General features: G+C 40.8%; 1 protein-coding gene across 1 annotated transcript in view; it reads left to right on the forward strand.

Moving 5' to 3' along the window:
* Positions 1 to 25,900, forward strand: part of GPR176 (G protein-coupled receptor 176) — a 123,732-nt gene extending 97,832 nt beyond the window's left edge. The window contains exons 2-3 of the mRNA XM_017868013.1: positions 17,642 to 17,894; positions 22,636 to 25,900. Coding sequence (XP_017723502.1) covers positions 17,642 to 17,894; positions 22,636 to 23,758 — 1,376 coding nt within the window. The 3' untranslated portion in view covers positions 23,759 to 25,900. The remainder of the gene's footprint in view (positions 1 to 17,641; positions 17,895 to 22,635) is intronic.
* Positions 25,901 to 27,859: the final 1,959 nt, after the last annotated feature.

The raw sequence follows: 27,859 nt of genomic DNA on the forward strand, positions 1-27,859 counted from the left end.
TAGCCAGGATGGTCTCGATCTCCTGACCTCGTGATCCGCCCGTCTCGGCCTCCCAAAGTGCTGGGATTACAGGCTTGAGCCACCGCGCCCGGCTAAAATTTTTTTTATCTCAAAGGAAGGGTAAGTAAAATCTGACACTCTGAAAAAACGTTATTTTGTGGTTGCTCAGTGACTACTGTGATGCCTTTTGTGACTTAGAAATAAGTCTTACCAATTTATAGTTACGTGATCAGCAAAACAAAGTTCACACATAATAATGCTCATGTGATATTATATTTAACACGTAATGAGTAAGGCAGTATTTGGCACTTTTTATATATCTCATTTAGTACAACAGCTCTAAAAGGTAAATTTTATCATTTTCATTCTGAAGATGAAAGAAGTAAGAGTCTATGCAAAGTGTCTAAGTGGTAGACCTCCACACATAGCAGCTTAAAGCAACAGTTATTATCTCTCATAATTTCTGTAGATCAGGAATTTAGGAACAGCTTAGCTGGGTATTTCTGGGTCAAGGTCTCTCATAAGATTGCATCAAGATGTTGGCCAGAACTGTGGCCACCTGAAGGCATGAGTGGGGCTGGAGGATCTACTTCCAAGTTGGTGCATTCACATGGCTGTTGGCAGGAGGCCCCAGTTCCTTACCACATGAGCCTCTTCATAGGACTGCTTGGGTTTCCTCAAGACATGTCAGTTGGCCTTCCCCAGAGCAAGTGATTCAAAAGAGATGAAGACAGAAGTAGCAATGTCTTTTATGACCTAGCCTTGGAAATCTCACAGACATTTCTGTCATGTCCTATTGTTCATACAAGTCGACTTCATTGACTATGGGAGAGGCCCACACAGGGATGTGAAGATCATTGACCATCTCAGAGGTTGATGAAGAGGGGCTTACGATATTTGCTTTTGCCAGAACTCTTAACAGTTAGCAAAAATAGCTGTTCTTTCTGTTACATAAGACTTACATAATCTTATCTGGAAACAAGGAAGGTATAGATAACTTTTCCAGGCTCCTTCCATCCATATATGAGTATATAAAATCTATTTGGTATTGTAGATTACCTTCTTACCCCTATTAAAAAATTTCAGAGTTCTTTACTGGAAAAATAAAGAGTTGCAGCATGTCACTGATCCTTGCATATATGCTCACTTTTGTTTCCTTAGTTAGGGTAATATTAAAATTTATTGGCTAGTATTTATTATCCAGTGATCAGACTTCAGCCGTGGTATTTGCATACTTAAACCTTTACAAGAATAACACCAAGGGCAAGACTAATGGAAACTGTGGCTTAATGAAAATGAACAGATTTTGTATTTTATCTTATTTGCTTCATCCACATTGAGTCAGTGATACTGATTGCACCATGAAAGCCAGTATTTTACAAACTTAGAAAGCAGAAAATCGATCTTTCCCAGGATAGAAAATTCTTTCCTCTGTGTTTTGTTTCATAATGAGAAAATAAGAGGTGACATCTCCTCACTGATCTTACTGCTTTAAACAGGCTAATAGCATTTTCGAAATTGCATTATTTTGAACCAGCAGGAAAATTACATGGTAAATAACTCAATGTTATTCAAATCAACTAATATTAGAATAAAAATGCGGAATTGGAAACTGATTATTCATGGAATGCGAAAATGTTAGGCGAATTCTCCTCTGTGTATCTGTGTCACTGTGGCCATCACCATCATGAATGTTGGATGCTTAGAAAATGTTACAAAGCAAAGAAACCTTTGTCCAGTTTTCAGCAACGTGACTAATGAAGATTCAGGCACAGAAAGTCTCCGTTGCTTAAAGTCACTGGGAAATACACATACAAAATAGCTCTTAGCATGCGGAGAGAAATGGAACTGAAATAAGTCTCCCTATTGTTTTGCTCTCTATTTCTGCCCTCTTCTCTTCCACTCTCTCCATGTTTACTTGAGGGAGGGCTGAAGAAGAAAAGAGAGAAAAGCAAGTATTAGGATTTGCTTTCCAAAAGGTGTTGTTTCTGCCCACCCACATGCACTTCATTACAGACAAGTACTTCCAAAATCATGTTACATCTGCAAGGCCCTTACATACGCTTTGCCAGTTTAGTTCTTACCTCAAAAGCAATCATAGATAATTCTGCTAGAATTATATATATTATTAAAGGTATTATTCTGGGTCTAGAATCATAGATATTCTGGGTCTAGACCAGAGTGTCTTAGTTATCAAAGTCCTTCTATGTTACCAATGTGCCAATCTGTTATTTTGTTTACTTTGCCCCTCTCCCTCCTTCCTACAGAGCTCTTGGCTCCCAGCATTCTGTTTGAGCATTTATTCCATTCTCTTATTGAGCTGGCTGGCTCTCATGGCCTGTGTGCTATAACTCATCCTTTCAGGTCAGAGCAAGGTTAAGTGTTCTATTCTTGACCTTGCTGTGACCTTCAAATCCATCACTTCATTCCAGAGGCTTCCATGTCTTGGCCAGCTATCTCCGGCCTCATCCTGGATCTGGCTACCCCCAGCTCTTGCCCCATCTGCTATTCTGGCTCTCACAGCTCCTCACTGCACAAACACTCCTCTCCTGCTGGCCTTCTCCTTCCTTGCAGGGAGAGGAGAGAGTGGTGAAGGACACACAGGAGGTCTGCTTTAGAGAAATTTAACCTCCTCAGTAGTGGGAGAGTGTCCCAAAATCTGTTAGAAGAATTGGAATGCTATTTCTAGTTCCTTACCCTTAGGCCTCTCCTTTTTCTCCTGCCTTGCCTCCTAAATTCAGCTATAGAAAAATGAATGACATTTTCAGCTTTTAATTAATGTCATTGTCAGATTGTGTCAGATCATAAGGAGTAAGAAGCTCTCATTTCCAAAATCTTATTTCTCCAGTTCACATCAGCTATGCTAGGTCCCATTGGACTGAAGCAGGATCAGGCTCACTTTCCTTTCTTAGTCCTCTAATTATCTTACCCTTGGGGTCTTTGGAAATATTGCCAACATAATTTTTCCTTTCGGACTGCATAATTATAGTTACTGGGACAGAGGGAGTAGAATAGAGTGCATGAGTATTCCCTGAACGTTCACTAGACTAATTACAGTGTAGCATGATGTATCATTGTTGAATACATCTCTCTAAGCAGCTCTGACACTGTGTGTTGGCAATGGGAAGATAGTAAACATTCAGCTTGTTGGTTGAAGGTAGTTATCATCAGTAGGTATACTTATAAAAGTGAGTACACAGGAAAAAAATGATGATTCCATTGTTATATTAAACTTCAAGTTTTAATTTATTCATCTATTTAGGTCTTTATGAAGCAACCCCTAGATATAAAACCATGTCTGTTGCTAATGAGGGTTGACAGAGTTTTCAGATAAGGTTCTTTTCAGGCTTCATAATCTTACAATATGCAAGGGGAGAAATAACCCAGAAAGCCTAAGTGCAAGATGAATGGTGCAGAAGATACGGACCCTGCCTTCCCAGGCTTTAAAGATTGCATGAGTAACTTTATATGGGCAAGAACCTCTTAGTAAGATGGCCTGTGTAGTAGATATTTAAGATAAAGAACTGTTTCACGTCCACTCCATCAAGTGTGGCTTGTTCGGATGGCCATCCAAAGGGAGCATGCTTAACAATGGGTAGAGGTAGGTAAAACTTTTCCTTCTTTTCCCTGGACGTTTTCTCCATATACCTATGGAAAGGGAAGTAGGGAAGTGAAACTTGTTGCTATTAAAGGGTTTCAACACTGCCACAGCTAAGTGGGGTCCATGATTTCAAGACTCTTGCTTTTCAGAGAATAATGTGCTTCTCAAGGAGGTTAATAGACCTAATGTGAGCGACCAGAGAGAAGGTATCTTGTGAAGCCATGAAAGTTTTCCAGTTGATTTATATGGAAAAAATTCAAGTCACTGAAAATATAAGGAGAAGAGTTAACAATTCAGATTCGGACTGTATTTTTCTTCTTACTTTATGTCTCTGTATCTATCTTGCTGTGTGTTGAAAGACGTGAATGACTAATTTCAGGGACTTTGTGAATTCCATGAGAGAGCCCCAAGGATGGGGCAGACTTGACTGTGGTCGCCGAAATAGTTTTGTTTTGATCATGCTATGCAGTTTGCCTTACCCTTTGGGATACCATTCTTGCTAAAAGATATGTGCATTTATTATAGACTCACCTAAAATCCATTGTGTGTGGCCTCACAGGAGCTGACTGGATGAGGCTATTGTTGGAGTCTCTTTATATATATTTTGTAGTATAGAGTTACAAAGTGAATCTTGCTAATATTTTATCTGCATTCTTCTTTGAGAACAAGTATTCTGAGAAGAAACCATCCATGGTTAGAGTGGGAATATATATTTCTTACGATGCTTTTTATTCAAAGTAATTGTTTAATATTCACCATGACTTTTAATGAACTTACTACATAGCTTCTTCCTGTGAATTCAACTCCTGCTTAGTTTGAACTTTCTGCATCATTTCAGAAAAAATCCTCTGGAATCAAATGAATTGTAGCTAAAATAACATGATTTTCTCACGCCAATAGCAATCAGCTTAAACTGAGTTGGGCAGGTATTAGTTTAATCATAAGTTACAGCAAACTGACACTTCTTTAGTGAGGAAGAGGCTCAAACCTTTATAGACTGGGAGGAAGAGCAAATTGTACTGAACACCGCCAGGTATAGCCCTATGGCTGCAAGCTGCTTTTCCCCTACATTCTTTGGCTATAATTCTTCTACCAGTAGCAAAAATCCCGAAATCAAAACATTTCTTATCACCCAGAGAGCACTGACTCTCTGGTCACTTGGAAAATGTATCTGCGTAGTTTCAAGAACAATATTGTTAAAAATCAAAATAAGATAGAATCCTTTTAGAGCTATTTAGAACTTTTATAACTATTTGCTTTGGAAGTGTGAACTGTGAAACTCAGTTGTTTAATGTTGGTTCCCCACCCTCCATCATACTTCCTGGTCCACAGAGCTTCACAGTCCCTTTTTTTGAATTCTCTACGTATCATTTGACTTCTCTACACTGAGGAGTTCTGTATTCCTAGTTTGTCTTTCCCTCGCTGTCTCTCTTACTCTTTCTAATTCTCTTTGGAGGTTTTGCTTGGGTAGCAGCTTTAGGGACTCAGAAAAACATGAATTTGACCTTTAAATTTCCAGGATTATCCCATTCCATCACAATGCTGCAACATTAGTTAGTAGGTGTGCGGGTAACCAGGGGTTATATCTTAAAGGTTGTTGTATGATGTTGAGAAGTTTAAACTTTTTTTTTTTTGTTTTAATGGCAGTAGGGAACCATTGGATGCCTTTAGTGAAATCAATCAAGTTACTTTTGTACCTCTACTATTCTTTAATATGGATTTAATTTGTTAATCTCACAAATAATGAATATTCTCTGGCAATATTTACTTATTTACAAATAATGAATACATAACCAACTCTTTTCAAAAATAAGTGTCATAGTGAAACTACATTTGAATTATACTTAAAAAAATAGAACAATGCCCTCAGATATTCAGGAATGCTTTCACTGCTTTCTAGTTATGGTGGCAAAAAATGGAATAGTTTTTTTCAATCTTGGTTAAAAATTTTAGTTCCTCATCCTGTGAGCCTAAATGCACAAGGGTGCTTGCTGGCTACCTATTGGGAACATGTCTTAGATTGATTAATATTTTTCAAAGCTTTTTTTTTTTTTTTTCGAGGCAGGATCCTGCTCTGTTATCAAGGCTGAAGTCCAGTGGTGGGATCATAGCTCACTGTAGCCTCCAACCCCTGGGCTCAGGTGATCCTACTGCCTCTGCCTTCTAAGAGACTGGGACTACAGGTGCATGCCACCACACCAGGCTAAGCTCTCTTATTTTTTATTTTTATTTTTTGTAGAGATGAGGTCTTGCTATGTTGACCAGGTGGGTCTTGAACTCCTGGCCTCAAGCAATCCTCCTGCCTTGGCTTCGCAAAGTGCTGGGATTACAGGCGTGAGCCACCACACCTGGCTAGTTGTTGTTTTTTATTAAACAAGTAACCAAGTATAGTTAGAATCATTGTTTTATTATTTGTAATATATCCTTAGTCAGATAACATTTTAGAAAACTCTTTTCATAATGATGAAATAATCTCATGGTTGTTTCAAGCTGTCTAGCTAATTGGGGTTAAAACACTGTCAGCCATTTATCATTACTTTGAGATTTTTACTTTTTCTTAATGAAACAATGCCAAGGTCATTGATATATTTTTTGATTTTTGTAACCTTATGTGGTTTTTAATTCATATTGGCATTCTATTAAGGCGTATTGTGTTTGTGTGCTACTGCAAGAATTCTGTGAGGCATTTTATTTTGTTGTTGCTTTTTAAAAATATTTTTCATTGATAAAAATGGTATATATCTGTGTTATACAACATGTATTTTGAAATATGTATACAATGTGGAGTAGCTAAATCAAGGTAATTGACATGTGCATTATCTCACATTTTTATTCGTGCTGAGAACACTTAAAATCTACATTTTAAAGCAATTTTAAGTATATAATATATTGCTTACTGTAGTAACCATGTTGTACAGTAGACCTCTTGAACTTATTTCTCCTAACAGAAAGTTTGTGTCCTTTGACCAGTATATCCCCAGTGCTTCGTCCTACTGGCAGCCCATTCTACAACTCTGCTTCTATAATTCCGGCTGTTTTAGAATTCACATGTAAATGTGATCATGTGGTCTTTGTCTTTCTGTTCCTAGCTTATTTCACATAATATAATCTCCTCCAGGTTCATCTGTGTTATTGTAAATGACAGAATTTCCCCCTTTTCTTAAGGCTGCAGTATTCTGTTGTGTATATATACCATTCGTCCATTTATCCGTTCATCCTTTGACAGACAGTTAGGCTGATTCCATATCTTGGTGATCGGGAGCGATGCTGCAATGGACATGGGAGTGCAGATATTTCTTTAAGATACTGATTTCATTTCGTTTGGATATATACCCAGTAGTGGGATTGCTGAATCATGTGATAGTTCTGTTGTTACTTTTTTGAGGAACCTCCCTGGTGTTTATTATAATGGCTGTATTAATTTACATTCTCTGTGGGGTATATTGAATGTTTTATAGTAGACTTCATAGATTCTAGAAGCAGGACCTATCTGGAGAAGGGATATCCTTAATCTGAGATGTTTCATGTTTGCTTTGAGTCAAGGTTGGACATTCTTGGAAAAGCAGGCCTCATAGTGGTTCCTGGCCTCTCTGCTAGAGAGAAAGAAAGGCTTTTGTGAAGCCACTGAATCCAGATGACAGCAAGGAGGAGAGAGACAAATTATGTCTACAGGCCTGAAGAAGAGCACTGAATTTGCCACAGTCGCCTGAACTCCATGGTCCCGGGGCACCCATTCTGACCACATGAGACAATCTGATGTGATTCTGCCCGAGGAGCACCACTCAAGGGGCCTTCACAGGGCAAACCTGGGTGATTCTCCCTTGGGAGACCTCAGTGTCCCATTTGGAAGCCGGGGCCAGTCAGTCCTACCATGTCACATTCCTGGTTGCTTCCCAAGGCCCTCGGTCTCCCCTCTGAGCTGTCCCCTTCTGTCTCCTCTACACACAGCTCCATATTCCTTTTCCTCTGGCCAAACCTCTCTCTTTTTCTCTCTTTCAGACCTTTTCTTGGTTCCCTCTGAAACCTTCAGGTAAATAATAGTAACAGTAGTGTATAACATTTAAACAGCACATGCTATTCACAAGAAGCAGTTCTAAGCACTGTACATATATTACCGTATTGACTAATTTAGCCCTCACAATGCCTCTTGCACATAGACTTTGTTATTACGTTCACATTATAGATGATGACACTGAAGCACAGAGAAGTTAATTTGCCCATAATCACATAGCTGTTAAGTGATAGAGCTTGGTACTGAGTCTGGGAGTTGGGTTTCAGGATCTGTGTCCTTAGTTATTAAAATATCCTGCATCTCCCTAGGATAAAAATTTCACTACAAACTTAACCTTTCTCAGAATGATCTGTCAACCGTCTTGTCTTTTATTTGCTCACAAAAGTGCAACGAAGTACTAATGTGTGCTTGGCCAGCCACTTGGAACACTTCTGTAGCCAGGTAGTATAACCTCCCACAGAAAAACAACCTCCACAAACTATGAGCTCATAATTGAATGTTAGGAACCATCTGAGAAAAACCAGAAAGGACAGCAAGCCGACCCAAGAGATGGCAAAATTAATCCTTCTAGAACTAGATACAACAGAATAATCTGAAAGAAAACATAAGCATTTAAAAATGATTACAGATTAACGAAGGAATGGGAGCCATAGTAAACTAACTGAATACTAGGAATAAAGAATAGGCCAACTGAAGTAGACGCAAACACAAATTTTAAATAAAAGAGGGGATGATATGATTATTCCAGATGAATTGAGAATGGATTAAAAATGGAAGGTAAACCTGAGAAATATCACCCAGTTTTCAGAAGAGGATGAATTGGTGGAAAATAAGAATGAGTGGTTAAGATATAATCAATAGAATGAGGGCTAACATAAGTCTGATAAGAAATCCAGAAAAAGAGAATAAAGAGAAAGAGGTAGGATAAAATTCAAAGAGGCAATGGATGAAAATTTTCTAGAAATAGAAAGACATAAATCCTAGGATAGAGGAAACATGCACAGTTGCAAACATTTTAGTGAGGCTGCAGAACTTTTAGTGAGCATTTGGAGAAACCAACTTTCTCACATGCCATTTGTGGAGAGTCCTTTGGTAATATATATTAAAAATGTGCAAGCTGTTTAACCCAGAAATTCTGCTTCTAGTAATTTATACCTAGTAAATATTCAGTTCAATTCCCAAAGATTGTACATATAAGGATGTTGATCTCAGCGTTGTATAATAATGAAATGTTGGAAACAGTTTAAAAAAACCATCAATATACAATAGGTAAAATGAATTAGGGCATGACCATGAAAGCACTGTTGCCTTTATGTAGCTATTAAAATGATGATAAAAGACATCAAACCATAATCCTAACAAATGTGTGTGTGCACGCATACACACACACACCCCTAGACACATCATATTTAACTACCTAGACACATGATATTTACTATTCTTTTTCTTTCTTTTTTTTTTTTTTGAGACGGAGTCTCGCTCTGTCGCTCAGGCTGGAGTGCAGTGGCCGGATCTCAGCTCACTGCAAGCTCCGCCTCCCGGGTTCACGCCATTCTCCTGCCTCAGCCTCCCGAGTAGCTGGGACTACAGGCGCCCGCCCACCTCGCCCGGCTAGTTTTTTGGATTTTTTAGTAAAGACGGGGTTTCACCGTGTTCGCCAGGATGGTCTCGATCTCCTGACCTCGTGATCCACCCGCCTCGGCCTCCCAAAGTGTTGGGATTACAGGCTTGAGCCACCGCGCCCGGCTGACACATGATATTTAAACTGCTGTAAACGAAAGAGAAAATCTTGAAGGAAGGTAGAGAGAAAAAAAAAAAAGACACATTATACACAGAGAAGCAAAGGTGAGAGTCAGGAAACTTACTATCAGGAACTGCAATCCAGAAGACAATGGAGTGACATCTTTCAACTGCTGGGGGGAAGAAACCCTTTCAACTCAGAAAATTATCCTCAGCAAAAATACTCTTTCAAAAATGAGGAAAAAAGAAAGACATTTTTCAGACAACCAAAAAGAGAGGAAATTCATTACTAGCAGACCTGTACTACAAGAAATGCTCAGGGACATTCCTTAGGTGGAAGGAATATGAAACCAGACAGAAACATCTATCTACACAAAGAAATAAAGATCTCCAGAAATGATTGAAATGGAAGTAACTATAAAAGACTTTTTCTTATTTTTAATTACTCTAAACGTTAAATGACTGCTGACAGAAGAAATTGTAGCAATGTATATTGAATTACAGTTTATATAAAAATAAAATGTATGACAATAAAATGTAAGTATTCTAAATATACCAATTAAAAGACAGAGATTGTCAGATCAGTTTAAGAAGCTGAGAAGAGGCCTGGGCACGGCGGCTCATGCCTGTAATTCCAGCATTTTGGGAGCTGAGGCAGGCCGATCACTTAAGCCCAGGAGTTCAAGACAAGCCTGGGCAACATAGTAAGACCCTGTCTCTACAAAAATTAGCCAGGTATAGTGGTATGCACCTGTAGTCCCAGCCACTTGGGAGGCTGAGGCAGGAGGATCACCTGAGCCTGTGGGTAGCGGAGGTTGCAGTCAGCTGGGATCATGCCACTGCACTCCAGACTGGGCAATAGAGCAAGACCCTGTCTCAAAAAAAAAAAAAATAATAAAGCTTAGAAGACAGGAATTAGGAATATACTTGTATTAGTCAGGGTTCTCCAGTGGGACAGAACTAATAGGATATATATATATATATATATATATGAAGGTGAGTTTATTAGAAGAAATGACTCACACAATCACAGAGTGAAGTCCCACAATAGGCTGTCTGTAAGCTGAGAAGCCAGGAAGCCAGTTCAAGTCCCAAAACCTCAAAAGTAGGGAAGCCAGTAGTGCAGCCTTCAGTCTGTAGCCAAAGGTCCAAGAGCCCCTGGCAAATCACTGGTGTAAGTCCAAGAGTCCAAAAGCTGAAGAACGTGAATTCTGATATTTGAGGGCGGGAAGCATCCAGCACAGGAGAAAGATGGAGGCCAGAAGACTTAGCCCGTCTAGTCGTTCCGTTTTTCTGCTTGCTTTTATTCTTGCCATGCTGGCAGCTGATTAGATTGTGCCCACCCAGATTGAGGGTGGGTCTGCCTTTCCCAGTCCACTGACTCAAATGTTAATCTCTGTTCGCAGCACCCTCACAGACACACCCAAAACCAGCACTTTGCATCCTTCAATCAGTATTAACCATTCAGTATTAACCATTACAATACTGTTATAAGATTCTTATATTACATGTAAAGCAGTATAACAGTATTTGAATGTAGACGATAATTCATGATGTATGTTGTAAATATAGGGCAACCACTAAAACAATTTAAAAGAAGTATAAATAATAAGCCAACAGTGGAGATAAAATGGAATCATAAAAAATATTCAGTCACACTGTGAGCATCCTAAATCTGAAAATACAAAACTGAAATGCTCCAAAATCTGAATTTTTTTGTGTGTGTGTGAAATGGAGTCTCACTCTGTCACCAGGCTGGAGTGCAGTGGCGCAATCTTGGCTCACTGCAACCTCTGCTTCCCAGGTTCAAGTGATTCTCCTGCCTCAGCCTCCTGAGTAGCTGGGACTACAGGCACATGCCACCACGCCTAGCTAATTTTTATATTTTTAGTAGAGACGGGTTTTCACCATGTTGAACAGGATGGTCTCAATCTCTTGACCTCGTGATCTGCCTACCTTGGTCTCCCAAAGTGCTGGGATTACAGGCATGAGCCACTACGCCCAGCCCAAAATCTGAAACTTTTTGAGCACCAACATGATGCTCAAATGAAATGCTCATTGAAACATTTTGGATTTTGGATTTTGGATTTTTGGATTTGAGATACTCAACTGGAAAATATAATGCAAATATTCCAAAATCTGAAAAAGTTTGAAATTTGAAATGCTTCTGATTCTATGCATTTTGGATAAGGGATACTCAACCTGTAATCCTAAGTCAGAAAGATAAAAAGGAAAAAAGAACAGATGTGATACAAAAAGCTTATCCACTACGATCAAGTGGGATTCATCCCTGGGATGCAAGGCTGGTTCAACATACGCAAATCAATAAATGTAATCCAGCATATAAACAGAACTGAAGACAAAAACCACATGATTATCTCAACAGATGCAGAAAAGGCCTTCAACAAAATTCAACAGCGCTTCATGCTAAAAACTCTCAATAAATTACATATTGATGGGACATACCTCAAAATAATAAGAGCTATTTATGACAAACGCACAGCCAATATCATAAATGGAATGGGCAAAAACTGGAGCATTCTTTGAAAATCTGGCACAAGACAGGGATGTCCCTCTCTCACCACTCTCTATGCAACAATAGTGTTGGAAGTTCTGGCAGGGCAATCAGGCAGGGAAAGAAGGTAAAGGGGTATTCAATTAGGAAAGAGGAAGTCAAGTTGTCCCTGTTTGCCAGGAGTGACATGATTGTATATTTAGGAAACCCCATCATCTCAGCCCAAAATCTCCTTAAGCTTGAATAAGCAACTTCAGCAAAAAGTCTCAGGATATCAAAATATTGTGCAAAATCACAAGCATTCCTATACACCAGAACAGACAACAGAGAGCCTAATCATGAGTGAACTCCATTCACGAATTGCTTCAAAGAGAATAAAATACCTAGGATTCAACTTACAAGGGATGTGAAGGACCTCTTCAAGGAGAACTAAAACCACTGCTGCAATGAAATAAAAGACGACAAAACAAATGGGAGAACATTCCATGCTCATGGATAGGAAAATCAATATCATGAAAAATGGCCATCCCTGGCCAAGGTAATTTATAGATTCAAATTCAACCCCCCATCAAGTCTACCAATGACTTTCCTCACAGAATTGGGAAAAAACTACTTTAAAGTTCAATATGGAACCATAAAGAGCCCACAATTGCCAAGACAATCCTAAGTCAAAAGAACAAAGCTGAGGCATCACGTTACCTACTTCAAACTATACTAGCAAGGCTACAGTAACCAAAACAGCAAATGGTGCTGGTACCAAAAACAGAGAATATAGACCAAGTGGAACAGAATAAAGAGCATAGAAAATAAATTACCACCACATCTATCAGCCCATTCTGATCTTTGACAAACCTGACAAAAACAAGGAAATGGGGAAACGGATTCCCTATTTAATAAGGGTGCTGGAAACTGGCTAGCCATATGTAGAAAGCTGAACTAGATCCTTCCTTACACCTTATAACAAAAATTAATTCAAGATGGATTAAAGACTTAAATGTTAGACCTACAAACCATAAAAACCCTAAGAAGAAATCCTAGGCAATACCATTTCGGACATAGGCATGGGACATAGGACTTCATGACTAATAGCACCAAAAAGCCAATGGCAAACAAAAGCCCAGAATTGACAAATGGGAATCTAATTAAACTAAAGAATCTTCTGCACAGCAAAAGAAACTACCATCAGAGTGAACAGGCAACCTATCAGAATGGGATGAAAATGTTGGCAATCTTACTCAATCTGACAAAGGGCTAATATCCAGATCTATAAGACTCAAATAAATTTACAAGATAAAAACCAAACAACCCCATCAAAAAGGGGCAAAGGATATGAATAGACACTTTTTCAAAAGAAGAATTTAAATGCAAGCCAACAGACACATGAAAAAATGCTCTCATCACTGGCCATATCAAGCAGAAATGCAAATCAATAACCACAATGAGATATCCATCCTCACACCAGTTAAGAATGGCAATCATTGAAAAAGCCAGGAAACAACAGGTGCTGGGAGAGGATGTGGTAGAAATAGGACACTTTTACACTGTTGGTGGGACTGTAAACTAGTTCAACCATTGTGGAAGACAGTGTGAGCGATTCCTTCAAGGATCTAGAAACTAGAAATGACCATTTTGATCCAGCCATCCCATTACTGGTATTATACTCCAAAGGATTATAAATCATGCTGCTATAAAGACACATGCACATGTATGTTTATTGGCGGCCCTATTCACAATAGCAAAAGACCTGTAACCAACCCAAATGTCCATCAATTGATAGACTGGAATAAGAAAATGGTGGCACATATACACGCATGGATATCTATGCAGCCATAAAAAAGGATGAAGTTCATGTCCCTTTGTAGGGACATTGGATGAAGCTGGAAACTATCATTCTGAGCAAACTATCGCAAGGACAGAAAACCAAACACCACATGTCCTCATAGGTGGGAACTGAACAATGAGATCACTTGGACACAGGGTGGGGAACAGCACACACCCGGGCCTGTTGTGGGATGAGGGAAGGGGGGAGGGATAGCATTAGGAGATATACCTAATGTAAATGACGAGTTAATGGGTGCAGCACACCAACATGGCACATGTATACATATGTAACAAGCCTGCAGGTTGTGCACATGTACCCTAGAACTTAAAGTATAATAAAAAATAATAATTTAAAAAAACTAAATAATTTTAAAAAGCAAGAGCCAACTGTATGTTCTATATAAGAAAGCTACTTTATATATAAATGCATAGTTAGGTTAAAAGTCATTCCTGTTGTTACCTGGCATATTAATTAAAAGCCTTTCCTAATATGCCCTTCACACAGTTCTTTTAATCCAAGACCCTCTTCTTGGTTTCATTTTGGACTGCAAACTGAAGCAAAGAAGGCGTTAAAAAATCCAGTAACACAAAGTAGTTGTCGGCTGGTTGTTTCTTCTATTATGGGGTTACTGTTACTTGCTTAAACTTCCCTCTTGCATCACAAGTTGTATACTGAGTGTAAAAGTTCCTTTGTAGGCTTTCTGACCCTTGTGGATCCACTTTGGCCTCCCTCTTGGCACAGTCTGTCATAGGCTTTTCCTTGTAATTTAATATCACCTCCAGTTTGCATTAGCTTTTTTCAAGTTCTAGTTTTTAGAATATTTTGGGTGGTGTGTTATCTTTCTGTAAAAGCATGGCCATGGATCTTTTACTGCTTTAAGTCTGGGGAAGCTGGTAGTTTTCAAAGGGGTAATATGTCTGTTTTCCCAGGAGGATTCTCAGATGCACACGATTTCCCAATGCTCTTTTGGAATATCTTTTTCGTTTTAGTTACTAGTCTCTTTAACAGGCCAGAATTGTTGCTCTCAAAGATGCAAAGCCAATAAACCAGTTAAAAAAGACAACCAAAGCTAAAATTTTGCAGAGGCAAAATTTAGTTGGAAAAAGGTTCTTCATTATCAATCAAGCATGGTTTGTCAGAGTTGTGGTTAATTCACATGTTTTGGCTTCCAAATCCACTCTCTTTGACTATTACGTATATTACAGAAAGAGAAATCTTAATTTGCATTTTTTAACTTTTATTTTAAGTTCAGGGCTACATGTGCAGGATGTGCAGGTCTGTTACATAGGTACACATGGGTCATAGGGGTTTGTTGTACAGATTATTTCATCACTCAAGTCTTAAGCCTAGTATCCTTTAGTTATTTTTCTTGAGGAATGACAGAGTTACAGCAGTCCCAGGGAGGCAGACTTGTACCAGTGTCACCACTCTCTACCTCTTATTTCCTTTTTGGTTGTATGGGCTGTGAGTGTATCCTAATTGTGTTGCTGTGTCCATAGCTACGGCATTGGGTATTGTCATGGAATTCAACATTAGAAAGTATAATGGGAATACATAGGGAATTGGAATAGTTCCAGAGCTTAGAGCATTTCTAGGGGAGATTAGGTGACTTACAATGTGACTTCTAAAATAAAAAGTATATGGAGGTTGAAACTTTTGTTACTTAAATATATACTGAATTGTCCTTACTTGGCATGCCTTGTAAAATGAAGGAGAATCTGAAGTGCTAATGAGGTTAAATAATCATATAGTTATCTTGCTTTGTGGCTGTGTGGGCATGCACGTGCACACACAAGCACACACACACACACATTTATTTTTAAATGTGCAGCGAATTGGGTATTGGGTATGGGTGCGTCTCTCCTGACATATTGGTCCAATTCAGGTTCTTAGAACCAAATGAGTCAGTTTTAAATGAGGAGAGAGAACAAGAGGAGAGGTTTAGAGAATGGAAAGAACATAGGATTCTTTAGCCTCAGGTTCTTAACAGCAGAAGAGATTAGGCTCTGGATGCTGCCTAGAGGCATATAAATAGATGGAAATAAAATGTGATTATAGCAGTCTCTGGTTTTAAAGAAATAACAGCATGAAAACAACTTTCCTCATTCATGAGCATGTAAATGCTAATAAAACCCCTCAGCAGGCAGGCCTGCACGCCTGAGGACTGGTTCCTTGTGAGAGTCTGGGCATGGGGCTGTGGACTCTGTCTAAAAGTGGTTTAAAAGCAACTGTAGTCTGGGGGCCAACTGGACCAACGTGCTTGTCACAGTTGCAGGTTCCCAGTGCCATACTTATGCACTGTGATTCAGTATCTCTGGTACAGTCATTCTGATGTATGGTGAGATTTGGGAACTGCTTGCTGACTTAGAATATCTTTACATGACATACATACTACAAAAGAGGTTTCTCTTACCACAGGGACTTTTGATTACTGTGTGTCTGCTTATTTTACAAATTCATTTCTTCAGCAAATATTTATCGAACACCTACTCTGTGCCAGATACTGAGCTAGGCATGGAGTTATAACAGTGAACAAGATTGATACAGTTTTTCTTCATGAAATGGAGAGATAACAAGTCAACAAATGAATAATTGTGATGAGAACTATGAAAGATGCAATGGGATATGATAATGGAGCATAGTGGAGGCAGGAGCAGTTAGTGTTTAAAATAAAATGATGGTTAGAGAAGGCTTTTCTGACAAGGCAGCATTTAAACTAAGACTGGGATTTAAAGTAATCAGCCATATGAACAACATCCCAAGCAGTATAAAAAAACATGTACAAAGGCACTGAGGCAGGATTAGCCCTGATGTGTTTCAGGAACGGATCAAAGGCTGGAGTGGCTGGAGCCCAGCAAGCCAGGGGAAGGAAGGTATGAGATTAGGCAGTAGGCATCAGAGTAGGTAAACCCTTGAGGAACATGGTGGGGATTGAGAGGGGTATCAGAAGTTTATCTGGAAAAAGGAGTCTGCAGCTGAGAGGAAACGCCTACTTTAGGACATGAATTTGGGAGTCATTAGCATTTTGATGGAAAATTACCAGAATGGGTAGTCTAACGTAGGGAGAGGCTACTGAGAGAGGATAGAGGGGGCGGAGCTGTACCATGCTCTTCTGCAAAACCTGGTAAGAGTAGACTTGCAGCAGCCAAGGATAGGCAGAAGTGGGAGGGTGGAAGGAAAGCCAGGAGGTTGTAGGCCTGTGGAAGCGGCAGAGGACAATGCTCAAAGAGAGATGGTTGGTTGCATCACCGCTGCTGAAGTCTAGAATGGTGCTGTCCAGTATGGTGGTCACGAGCTGCCTGTGGCTATTGAAAGGTGACTAGTGCACACTGAGATGTGCTGTCAGTGTAAAATAAAATGCACACTGGATTTTGAAGACTTAGTACAAAAACAAGAATGCAAAATATTAATAATTTTCAAGTAATCATTACATGTTGAAATATTTGGGATCTGTTGGGTTGAATAAAAAATATTAAAATTTCACCTGCTTCTCTTTACTATTTCAAAACGTGGCTACCAGAAATTTAAGATGACATGTGTGGCTTGCACTGTATTTCTATTGCAGAGTTTGGCAATGTGGAGGTCATTGAAAAACTTGATAAGAGCAGACTGCCTGGGATTAAGTAATAACTAACAAATTGTTTATATACTGATGAGACTAAGCTATTGTTATAATACTATTTTGCCCAAAATTAAATAGAGAAACTCACCACTAAAATTTTTTCTAGACATTGATATGTAAGTGATTTAATAATGTCACCTAATTGACATAATATATCATATAATATGTTAAATTTTAATTGTAATAGGATTTAAATTAAATCTTTTGAAATCAACTCTCAAATGTGTGTGTGTTTTTTTTTTTTTACATTTTTTAACCTGTATTTTTTTCCTTTTTAGAGTTTTTAAATTTTTATTTAAATTATTTTATTTTCTTTCATATCTGGCCAGGAAACTTCATGGTGTTATGGTCAACTTGCCGCACAACCGTGTTCAAATCTGTCACCAACAGGTTCATTAAAAACCTGGCCTGCTCGGGGATTTGTGCCAGCCTGGTCTGTGTGCCCTTCGACATCATCCTCAGCACCAGTCCTCACTGTTGCTGGTGGATCTACACCATGCTCTTCTGCAAGGTCGTCAAATTTTTGCACAAAGTCTTCTGCTCTGTGACCATCCTCAGCTTCCCTGCTATTGCTTTGGACAGGTAAGATCAGGTAGCCAGGAGCTAACTTTCTTTTGAGTTGTATTAAAAAATTAGCATCATGAAGCAAATGAGTAGTCAGTGTTCCGTATACTGCTTTTTAGTCTGCTTGTGATGAACAGAAAGAGAATAAATGTCCAAAACAGATGCCTCGCAAAGGACAGGTTGATTTAGCAACAGCCAGGGAAAACAGAACCACTGAGAGAAGACCTGGGGGTGAGAGTTCCATGAGGATGCTGGGGCAGAGCTGCTAGATCACGGTGTCACTTCAGCTTGGTTGCAGTTGGTGGTATTTGTGTTGTAATTTGCAGTAGATTTTTCATCTGATTGATAACTCTGCAATGAGGGCTTTTTGATGCAGTATGGAACAGCTCTGAAAGAACAAGGGAATGATTCAGTGGTTATTTAACAAATGATTAGATGGTCAGTTGGATTTGGCCAGGTAACACCAGAATTCCTCTGGAGGATTTATTTCCAAGGTTTCATATTGCAGTGGTGATTGCTTTCTCTTCCCATCCTCTTTAAAAGGATGTTCATTTGGAAGTGAACCTTACCTCTCAGTTACTGCAATTCTACATAATTTGATCAATTTTATCAAAACTGTGTAAAGATCTCATAATCAGCAAATTCCTGCCTTTTTCTTTTCTAGCTAGTGCTTCATGAATACAGTTTAGATAATATATTCTAGAGAATTGAATTAAGTAAGCAAGCAAGAATTGAAAAGTATTTTATATCCATGAGTACTTTTGATTTCAAGATTAACAGAGAGGAAACATTGCTGAAGGGAAAGTGCTGGCTATTCTGATTTTATGCCCTATGTTAAAATTTAACTACATTTTAGGTTAAGGTGAAAATTTAGAACTCTTTGTCTGTTCAAAACATAATACCTTAATGACCTGTGACGGTATTGATTGTATAACTCACCTATAGAGTCATTTCAGCCTCTCAGGCCAGGGACCCTGATTTCTTCACCTGTCTGATGCTGTCTGCATGGAGGGATATAGAGTTACATGAAGCCCACAGCGTACTGGGAGAAGTCATTGCCGTTGTGGTTAAGAGAATGGATGTTGGAATAGAAGCCTGACTTTGAGTCCTGCTTAGATAGGTTTCTAGCTGAGTGGCTTTGGGTAAAGTTGCTTAAACTTTCTGAGCCTCAGATTCCAGAGCAGTAGAAAGAATTAAGTGAATTATTTATGGCCTGTGTTAGGATGGGCTGCACCTATATTTGCCTCTCTTTCTCAGGCTTCCCTTCTGATGGCACATTCTTCCTTAGATATATTTCTGCAATCATGTTACCATCAAATCTTGCCCAGAGCAGCTGCAGCTCTTTAGAAGGGACTGGAATCTCACCATCCATGGAGCCAAACAAGGCAGGTGACAAGTCAAGCAACAACAGGCCAGGTTGCAGTTGTGGCCTGTGAAGAGTGTGTCCACATTCCCATTCATGGGGATCAGCCGCTCAGCAGTTGCAGCTAATAATTGCTTTGTAGGAATCTAGACTCAGTGGGCAGGACTTTTCTATTCTTTCAGAAGAGGAATAAAAAAATCTAGAATTCCATAATTTAAAATGTTGCCAATTAATTTTTTTTCAAAAGTATTATGTGAGTCATCTGAATCCTTTTAGCAAGATGAATGTATGCCCTGAGATGCCAATTTGCCATGCCTGCTTTATGGTGGCGTTGCATCTCTTCCATTGCTTTTTGAATATCTGGAAAGTGCCATTGCACAGGACTCAAATATAAGAGTGAAGTCAGAGTCCTTTCTCAAGAGTACTTCTGGTGGGTACGCTAATGCATTTTATGTTGAACCATTTTGTGTTCAGTGTCCTGCTGAATTCTCCTGGTAGTACCTCCTCTGGTAAAGTCTTAAGTCTTCAGTTTGATATTCTGGACTGAGATATAATTTACATATGATAAAATTCACCTATTTAAACGATATAAGTCAATGAATTTTAATATATTTATAGAGTTGTACAGCCATCGTCACAATATAATTTTAACATATTTCCATTAACTCACAAAGAAACTTGTGCCCATTTACTTACAGTCACTCCTTGTGCCCAGACCATAGCAGCCATGAGTCTACTTTCTTTTTCTGCATGTTTACTTTATTGGACATTACATGTAAGTGGAATCGTACAATGTGTGTTCTTTTGTGTCTGGCTTCTTTCACTCAGCATGTTTTCAACGTTCGTGTTACAGAATGTATCAGTACTTCATTCATTTTCATGGCCAACTAATATATTCATTCGATTTTAGGAGTATACCAAATTTGTTTCTCCGTTTACTAGTTGGTAGATATTTAGGTTGTTTCTACTTTTTGGATATTGTGAGTAATGCTGCTATGAATCCTGAAAGTTTTTTTTTTTTTTTTTAAATAAGACTCAACAAGGAGGAGAATACATTATTCTGAACAGTTTGCTGTTACACCTGGAAGCAGTGCAATAATCCCTGTGGGTTATTTCTGGGGCCTTGGTCTTAAACAAAGAAATACGAAAACAGTAAGAAATTCTCATTTTCTTTCCAGCAGAAAAGCTACTGTAATTTTACCATAATTTTAAAAAGTAAAACAAGTCCTTTTAGTAGGAAAAGAGGGCTGGTAAATTCCTATTTTGTTATTCACAGATGCAAATTACTTGCAAGCATCTGCATGTACACCTGAAGAAGAGAAGACAGTCTTTTCTCTCACTTCCTTCATAACTATTTGTTTCATGGCACTAAGTCAAAGCAGGTTAATCGGGAGGTCATCTACACTTCTTGCATCACCGTTTAGAGGTGTACACACTAAGAACATTATTTATAGTGAGCCTGTGTGCCTATGTTGCAATCTGCTTCCCAACACATAACAGGATTGGAAATTAATGGAAGCCTGGGTTTGTTACATGTCAGTGAGCAAATGGCAGTCAGAGCCAGTGAACTCCTAAGCATGTATTCATGTGTAGGGTGGGGCCATCACATATTTACTGAGTTGTCCTTAGAAAACTACCTATATTCAGAGAAAAAATGTGAAAGCATGCATCACTTAGGTACTTCTTTCTCTTTTTCCCTCCTCCCAGAAAGAAATCTAGAACACATCTTACCATGCTCCCTCCTTCCCCGATTGTCCGTGGTCACTATTGTGTTTGCATCCCATCTCTCTCAGCCTGGAATGTTCCCCTTCTGCTGGTCCCCCTGCCAGACTCCACTGCAGTGTCTCCTTCTCTTGCTATTTTCCTAGGTGGCTTTAGGCGCTACCTGTACCTCCTTTGTGCCTGCCGCTAGTAGAGCTGTCATCTCCTTGTTCATAATTGTTAGTGTGTGTATCTTTGTCCCCATTGGGTTTAGAGACATTCCTGTGTCTTTTCATTCTTATAACCCAGTGCCAGGCATAGGACCTGGTGCATAGGTGGTGCTCAGAAGTACCTGTTACAGGAGGCTGGGCACAGTGGCTCATGTCTGTAATCCAACCACTTTGGGAGGCCGAGGCGGGTGGATCAGCTGAGGTCAGGAGTTCGAGACCAGACTGGGCCAACATGGCGAAACTCCATCTCTACTAAAAATACAAAAATTAGCCAGGCATGGTAGTACATGTCTGTAATTCCAGCTGCTTGAGAGACTGAAGTAGGAGAATGGTTTGAACCCAGGAGGCAAAGGTTGCAATAAGCCTAGATTGCACCACTGCACTCCAGCCTGGGCGACAGAGTGAGACTCTATCTCAAAAAAAAAAAAAAAAAAAAAAAAAAAGAATTACATGTTATTGGAAGGCTTGCATGCTTACTTGCCCTATGAGTGAATGGGTGTCACTAAGGTTGTAAGGTCAACCCCAGCATTAACTGACTGCACAGATATGGCCAAACTAATGTGAAGAAACTGACCATATCTCTGAGGGCTAGTGGCAGCCCTTTTACTACAGATGTGGTTCTAGCGTCCGAAGAGTTACTCGGTTCCCTCAAGTCTCTGGTGATATTGAAACAGCGTGCTTTTGGAATTCTGTTTAGGTGGTTACAGAACGATCAAGCTAATGGTTGGAAGGAAAACCAATGTCTCATCTGATTTTAACAAAAATCTAATTGTGCAGGCATTTTAGACCTATTAATTGCCCTGAGGGTTACTGAGTGATTATCACGGGAGCAATGACTGTTGAGCAGGCATAACTCTTGTCAGCTGAATTGATTTTTGTGAAAGGACCTTGTCAGAGTCCATTCTTCATACTGGGTTCTTCTGCCCTGAACAGCTGTAATTGCTGATGATATCTGGACTGTGGCGTGGTCTGCTTTAGATATGTATGTAGACAAACTGATTTCTGTTGGTAGCTTTGAAGGTTGCCCTAAAGCTTCTGTAGCCCATGTACAATTTTTTACCAATTACTCTTTACCCTCAAATTGAAAAGTAGATATCTTTATAGCAGACGGAGAAATCTTTTATATTGAGGGCACTCTTTGAGATTTCATCCTGGTAGCAACAATGATAAAGCTAGCTATGAATTGAAATTTTTTCCTTGTTTTCCTGTCAAGCCTGGTGAGGACAGGGCTTTCCTCTGCTCCTTTGGAAAGGTTTCTGTTTTTTGGTCTCATGACGCTTCTTATTGTACTTGCAAAGTCCTCAAAACTTACGGTCTGGCTTCTGGGATTCCCTCAGTGTTTCTTTATCTTTCGCTGAATAAAAGAACTTGGCCTTTCTTCCCTCTCACCTGCTTTTGGTGATATAGAGTCCCCTAATTTAAAAAGTGTCTTCTGTGGAGTTAATTTTGTTTGTGTATCTTGCAGGTACTACTCAGTCCTCTATCCACTGGAGAGGAAAATATCTGATGCCAAGTCCCGTGAACTGGTGATGTACATCTGGGCCCATGCAGTGGTGGCCAGTGTCCCTGTGTTTGCAGTAACCAATGTGGCCGACATCTATGCCACGTCTACCTGCACGGAAGTCTGGAGCAACTCCTTGGGCCACCTTGTGTACGTTCTGGTGTATAACATCACCACGGTCATTGTGCCTGTGGCGGTGGTGTTCCTCTTCATGATACTGATCCGACGGGCCCTGAGTGCCAGCCAGAAGAAGAAGGTCATCATAGCAGCGCTCCGGACCCCACAGAACACCATCTCTATTCCCTATGCCTCCCAGCGGGAGGCCGAGCTGCACGCCACCCTGCTCTCCATGGTGATGGTCTTCATCTTGTGTAGCGTGCCCTACGCCACCCTGGTCGTCTACCAGACTGTGCTCAATGTCCCCGACACTTCCGTCTTCTTGCTGCTCACTGCCATTTGGCTGCCCAAAGTCTCCCTGCTGGCAAACCCTGTTCTCTTTCTTACTGTGAACAAATCTGTCCGCAAGTGCTTGATAGGGACCCTGGTACAACTACACCACCGGTACAGTCGCCGTAATGTGGTCAGTACAGGGAGTGGTGTGGCTGAGGCCAGCCTGGAACCCAGCATACGCTCGGGCAGCCAGCTCCTGGAGATGTTCCACATTGGGCAGCAGCAGATCTTTAAGCCCACAGAGGATGAGGAAGAGAGTGAGGCCAAGTACATTGGCTCAGCTGACTTCCAGGCCAAGGAGATATTTAGCACCTGCCTGGAGGGAGAGCAGCGGCCACAGTTTGTGCCCTCTGCCCCACCCCTGGGCACAGTGGACTCTGTATCCCAGGTGGCACCAGCAGCCCCTGTGGAACCTGAAACATTCCCTGATAAGTATTCCCTGCAGTTTGGCTTTGGGCCTTTTGAGTTGCCTCCTCAGTGGCTCTCAGAGACCCGAAACAGCAAGAAGCGGCTGCTTCCCCCCTTGGGTAACACCCCAGAAGAGCTGATCCAGACAAAGGTGCCCAAGGTAGGCAGGGTGGAGCGGAAGATGAGCAGGAACAATAAAGTGAGCATTTTTCCAAAGGTGGATTCCTAGCAAGGATGGTAAATTCTTGGAAGCAATGGGGAGCTTCCATATCCCACCAGAGTGTGGGAATACTGTGGCCATATGATTGTATGATCTCCTTGCAACTCAGTGTGAGTTGATTCCTGCAATATGGGCTAGATGCTTTTGAATGATAGGGAAATCTACATAAAATCCAGTGTCCTCTTTATTGAGGGAGTATACATATCCATCTCAGTGGTCCATGTCCTTAGTGAAGTCCACATGATTCTCTGTGAGGACAAGAGCTGGGCAGTTTCGAATGGGTCTTGGAGCGGGTATTCCATGTACACTTTCCGGGGCTGCCTTCCTTCCCTGGGCTCCGCAGAGAACACACAGAGAGAAGACTTCCCTGGGCTCCGCAGAGAACACACGGAGAGAAGACTTTCCGAGCTCACAGGGAGCCGGGGCACTCTAAGGGAATTCCAAGATCCTGATGGAGCAGGGTGGCCCCAGGAAAAATGCCTGTTTGATTAACTTAAACATGTCAAACATTTTCTATTGAGAAGATAGGGATTTGGCATCTTACACCATTTCTCTGGAAGCCCCAGTCATATGACGCACTGTTTCTCCTGATACCCTTCTTCCCTTTCATTGGGATGTAGGTGAGGGATGATGATTCCACACCTGTGGTAGACATGCCAATAGATGTGCCCAGGAGTAAGGGAGATATTTCGTCCTTGATAATTCTGATTTTCCCTTGGCACCACCAACGCCTCAGAGAGATCCACCTGCCCCCTGCAGTCAGGGTCAGTGGCGGTTGGAAAACACTGAAAAGTCTTCACTATGCGTTTCACCTTAAATTGTGTTTTCTCAACAAATGAGAGAGAAGCTAACAGGGGGAGATACCTGAGAGATGCCTCTAGCGCTGTAGTTTTTTTCTCTTCCCTGTGATCTCACATGAAAGGTGCTATGTAACAACCAGTATGAGTCAAGTGTATTGAAAAAATCATCTTATGCAATCTTTTGGAATTAAAAGGTATTTTTTAAATGGAGAGTTAGTGTAAGCTGGGTTCTTTGGAAACATCAAACTGAAAAGACCTGATTTGGAAAGGTGATTCTGCCCAAAAGGTTGGCAAGAACCTGACAAAGATGGTTTCCTTCCGAGGAAGACTCCAGAACTCAGGTGTGGCCAGTCTCCTTTTCAGTCTGTTTGTACAACTGTGGTTCTCTCTTAATTTTGGACACAGAGGAGGAACAGAACAGGGAGAAATAATCATTGTAGATGCCAAGGCAGCATCTGGCCCAGATGAGCTCTTCACTTCCTCCTTCCCTGTCTTTGTAGGAGCCAGAGTGGGTAGAAGAGGGAGGGCCGTGTCCTCAACTCATCAGCCTCACAAGCAATTTGGGACCCCCCTGGGGTGGATTTCACCGGGTTGAATTAGAACCACCGATAACACTTCCCTGTTGGTGAGGACAAACCAAGTGCCAGCTCTGCCCTTTTCTCTAGGGTGTTTTGTTCTTGCTCTTGCTACTTAGGGGAGCTAGTCTGGTGCCTTGAGCAAGCTTGAAGGGAAGTGGGTGTCCTCACCAGCAAACTTCCACATCTCAATTCGTCCCCTCTTTTGACTACACTGGCCCTGTCTCTTGGAGGGAGCCTAGACCCTGTCGGGAGTTTTGTTTTCCTCACTTCTCTTGGGTGTGGTGTCTTGTGTTTCCTGAACGTCAACCCAAAGACCCTGCCCCTGGAGAGGAAGCACCTTCCTCTTTGTGTTGGTCTCCTCATAGCACTGTTTGCTCACAGCAGAAACAGGGCTGCCACACCCTCCCACGGCTCGACTGCCTCCTGGGCCCTGCGTGCATGGCATCTATAGCTCCTTGCCTTGATAGTCAACGCTGTGGTCCTTCAAGCTTATCTTTCAAAGCTTTCACAATCATTACAACTTTTATCACGGGGAATAATAATCTCTAGGAAAATTGTGTCCACTTTAGGAGAATCTGTCAAGTGTAGCCACTTTGGTGTTGTTCTGATAATATACTGTATATGTACAACTTAATAAATTTTGATGAGGCAGAATCTGGTTGGGTATGTTTCTTATGTATGTTTGAAGCAGATGGCTGACTTCTAACAGGTCATTGCCAGGTGTATTTCTATACTCTTTGAAGAATAACATTTTAATAAAAAAATGAAAAGCAGTTTCTGAAAGCAAGAAAAGTTGTATGGGCTATATTTTCTCCCCTTTTTATCTCCCTCGAGTGATATGCTGTTGGAACCTGTCTCTTCCTACATGGTCTCAGATGAAAGATACTCATTTTTTTTTTTCTCATGAATGCAGATGTGGCATTTCAGTAGCATTTTCTTGTGTTGTTGCAACTAAAAGAAAATAAATTCCCTAAGGAGGAAATGCAACATTTGAAAAAATATCACCAAGATGGGTTCCAGATTTTGGCGATGGACACCCAAATCTCTAGGCGGAGCTACACAAGGGAAGCCTGGAGTGCAGCCATCATCACCCCTCCTGTGCGGGCGCGGGGTCAGGAGCACAACAGTTAGGGCCATGAGCTTTGAGGTCAGATGGCCTATGTTTAAATCCTGGCCCCACACTGACTAGCCTTGTGAGCTTGGGAGGATGAAGTCACCTCCATGTACCTCAGTTCCCTCTCTGTAAAATGGGAGGATGATAATTGTGTCAGAAGCTTCTGTTGCCCCTACTCACATTTTTCACCTACGACTTTAGCTGTGTCCACAGTGGGCTGTTGCTGGCGGCATCTACTCACTTCCCTGCAAGCAGAGCTCCCTGTGGCTGGGAATAATCCTTGGCCTGTGGGGCATGGGAACCACTGGATAAATGCCCCTGCTTCCTGTCCTTCTGGACAATTGTGGGAGGCCTCTGTCCAGTTCTCAAGAGGTCACTGACAGAGTTAAGTCCCTGTGGCCCACCATGGTGCTTCAATAATGCAGCCTTCTACTGGCTCTGCTTTCTCCTTCTCCGACTCACTTTCTGCAGCCCTCGTTCACACCCTCGAGGATCACCTCCCAAACATCCTACCTGCACAAAGCCCTCGTCTCAAGCTCTGTTTTCAGGGAGTCCGAGTGAGGCGTGGAGCGCCTGTTAGGATTACATGAGATAATCTGTTTAACACAATGCCTGGCACAGAGTACAGCTGTATCAGTGTTAGCACTTACACATTACATAAAAAAATAAAGTGGCTAGGCAGCTTATGTGGAATATTCTTGGAAAACTACAGGTCTTTTCCCCAGTTATTCTAACAGTAATTCATATTCATGATGATACTTTGGGGTAATACATAATGCCAAAGGACTATTAGATTCCCTAAAGAAAAAGTAACTGTGTAAGCCAGAGTATTTCTTAACTAGACAATTCCCAGTTGAAAAAAAATAGGATGTTCAAAAAAGGTTCACCTTGGCCACTAACCTGTAGGCCATATCTGAATATGAATGCACTCAATGACCATTTTGAAGTAAGAGCAGAGCTGAGTACACAGGGTATCGAACGACAGATATACAAATCCGAAGTGGCCCCAGCAGTAGGAAAGAAACTGCAAGTTAGTTGGTGGGCTAAGTGAACATCTGGAGTTCAAGCACCGGTCTGATTCATCTGAGGAGAAAAGCCACTGCTGCATCCCAGCTGGGTACTGCTGAGCTCTTGGCCGACCTGCCCCAGAGGTGACGTGGTTCTGCGCACATGCAGCTGCTGCTACAGGTCGGATCAGAGATGCACAAGGGAAAAGTTTATTACGGGCGGAATTTTGGTGGAGGGAAAGGGTTAATGCTTTCATGGTGTAGACTACCAATGTCTCAACATACGATGTCAGTAATACCATAGCATAGCGATGCACTTTCCCCAAATAGTTGTAAGTATTTCGCAGATTTATATCCCAACTAATGTGCCACATTAGAGCTCTGTAACCAAAAGAGAAATGAGTCATGGTAAATAACCTGGGAATCTGTGAATAAAAGAGGAATTGAAGTAAGTATCAATGCCCAGGGCAGCATCAAAAGCGTTTTTGTGCAAGATGTATAAAATAAATGGAAATGAGCTTAGATTCTCCATACGTGAGGTTTCAGAAGATAAAACAGCTCCCTTTTTCTTAGCCTCAGTTTCAACCCGTCTCCCCCCATTTGTGCGAAAG

This window comes from Rhinopithecus bieti, unplaced genomic scaffold (genome assembly GCF_001698545.2).
Source record: "Rhinopithecus bieti isolate Rb0 unplaced genomic scaffold, ASM169854v2 scaffold_115, whole genome shotgun sequence".
NCBI classification, from domain to species: Eukaryota; Metazoa; Chordata; class Mammalia; order Primates; family Cercopithecidae; genus Rhinopithecus; species Rhinopithecus bieti.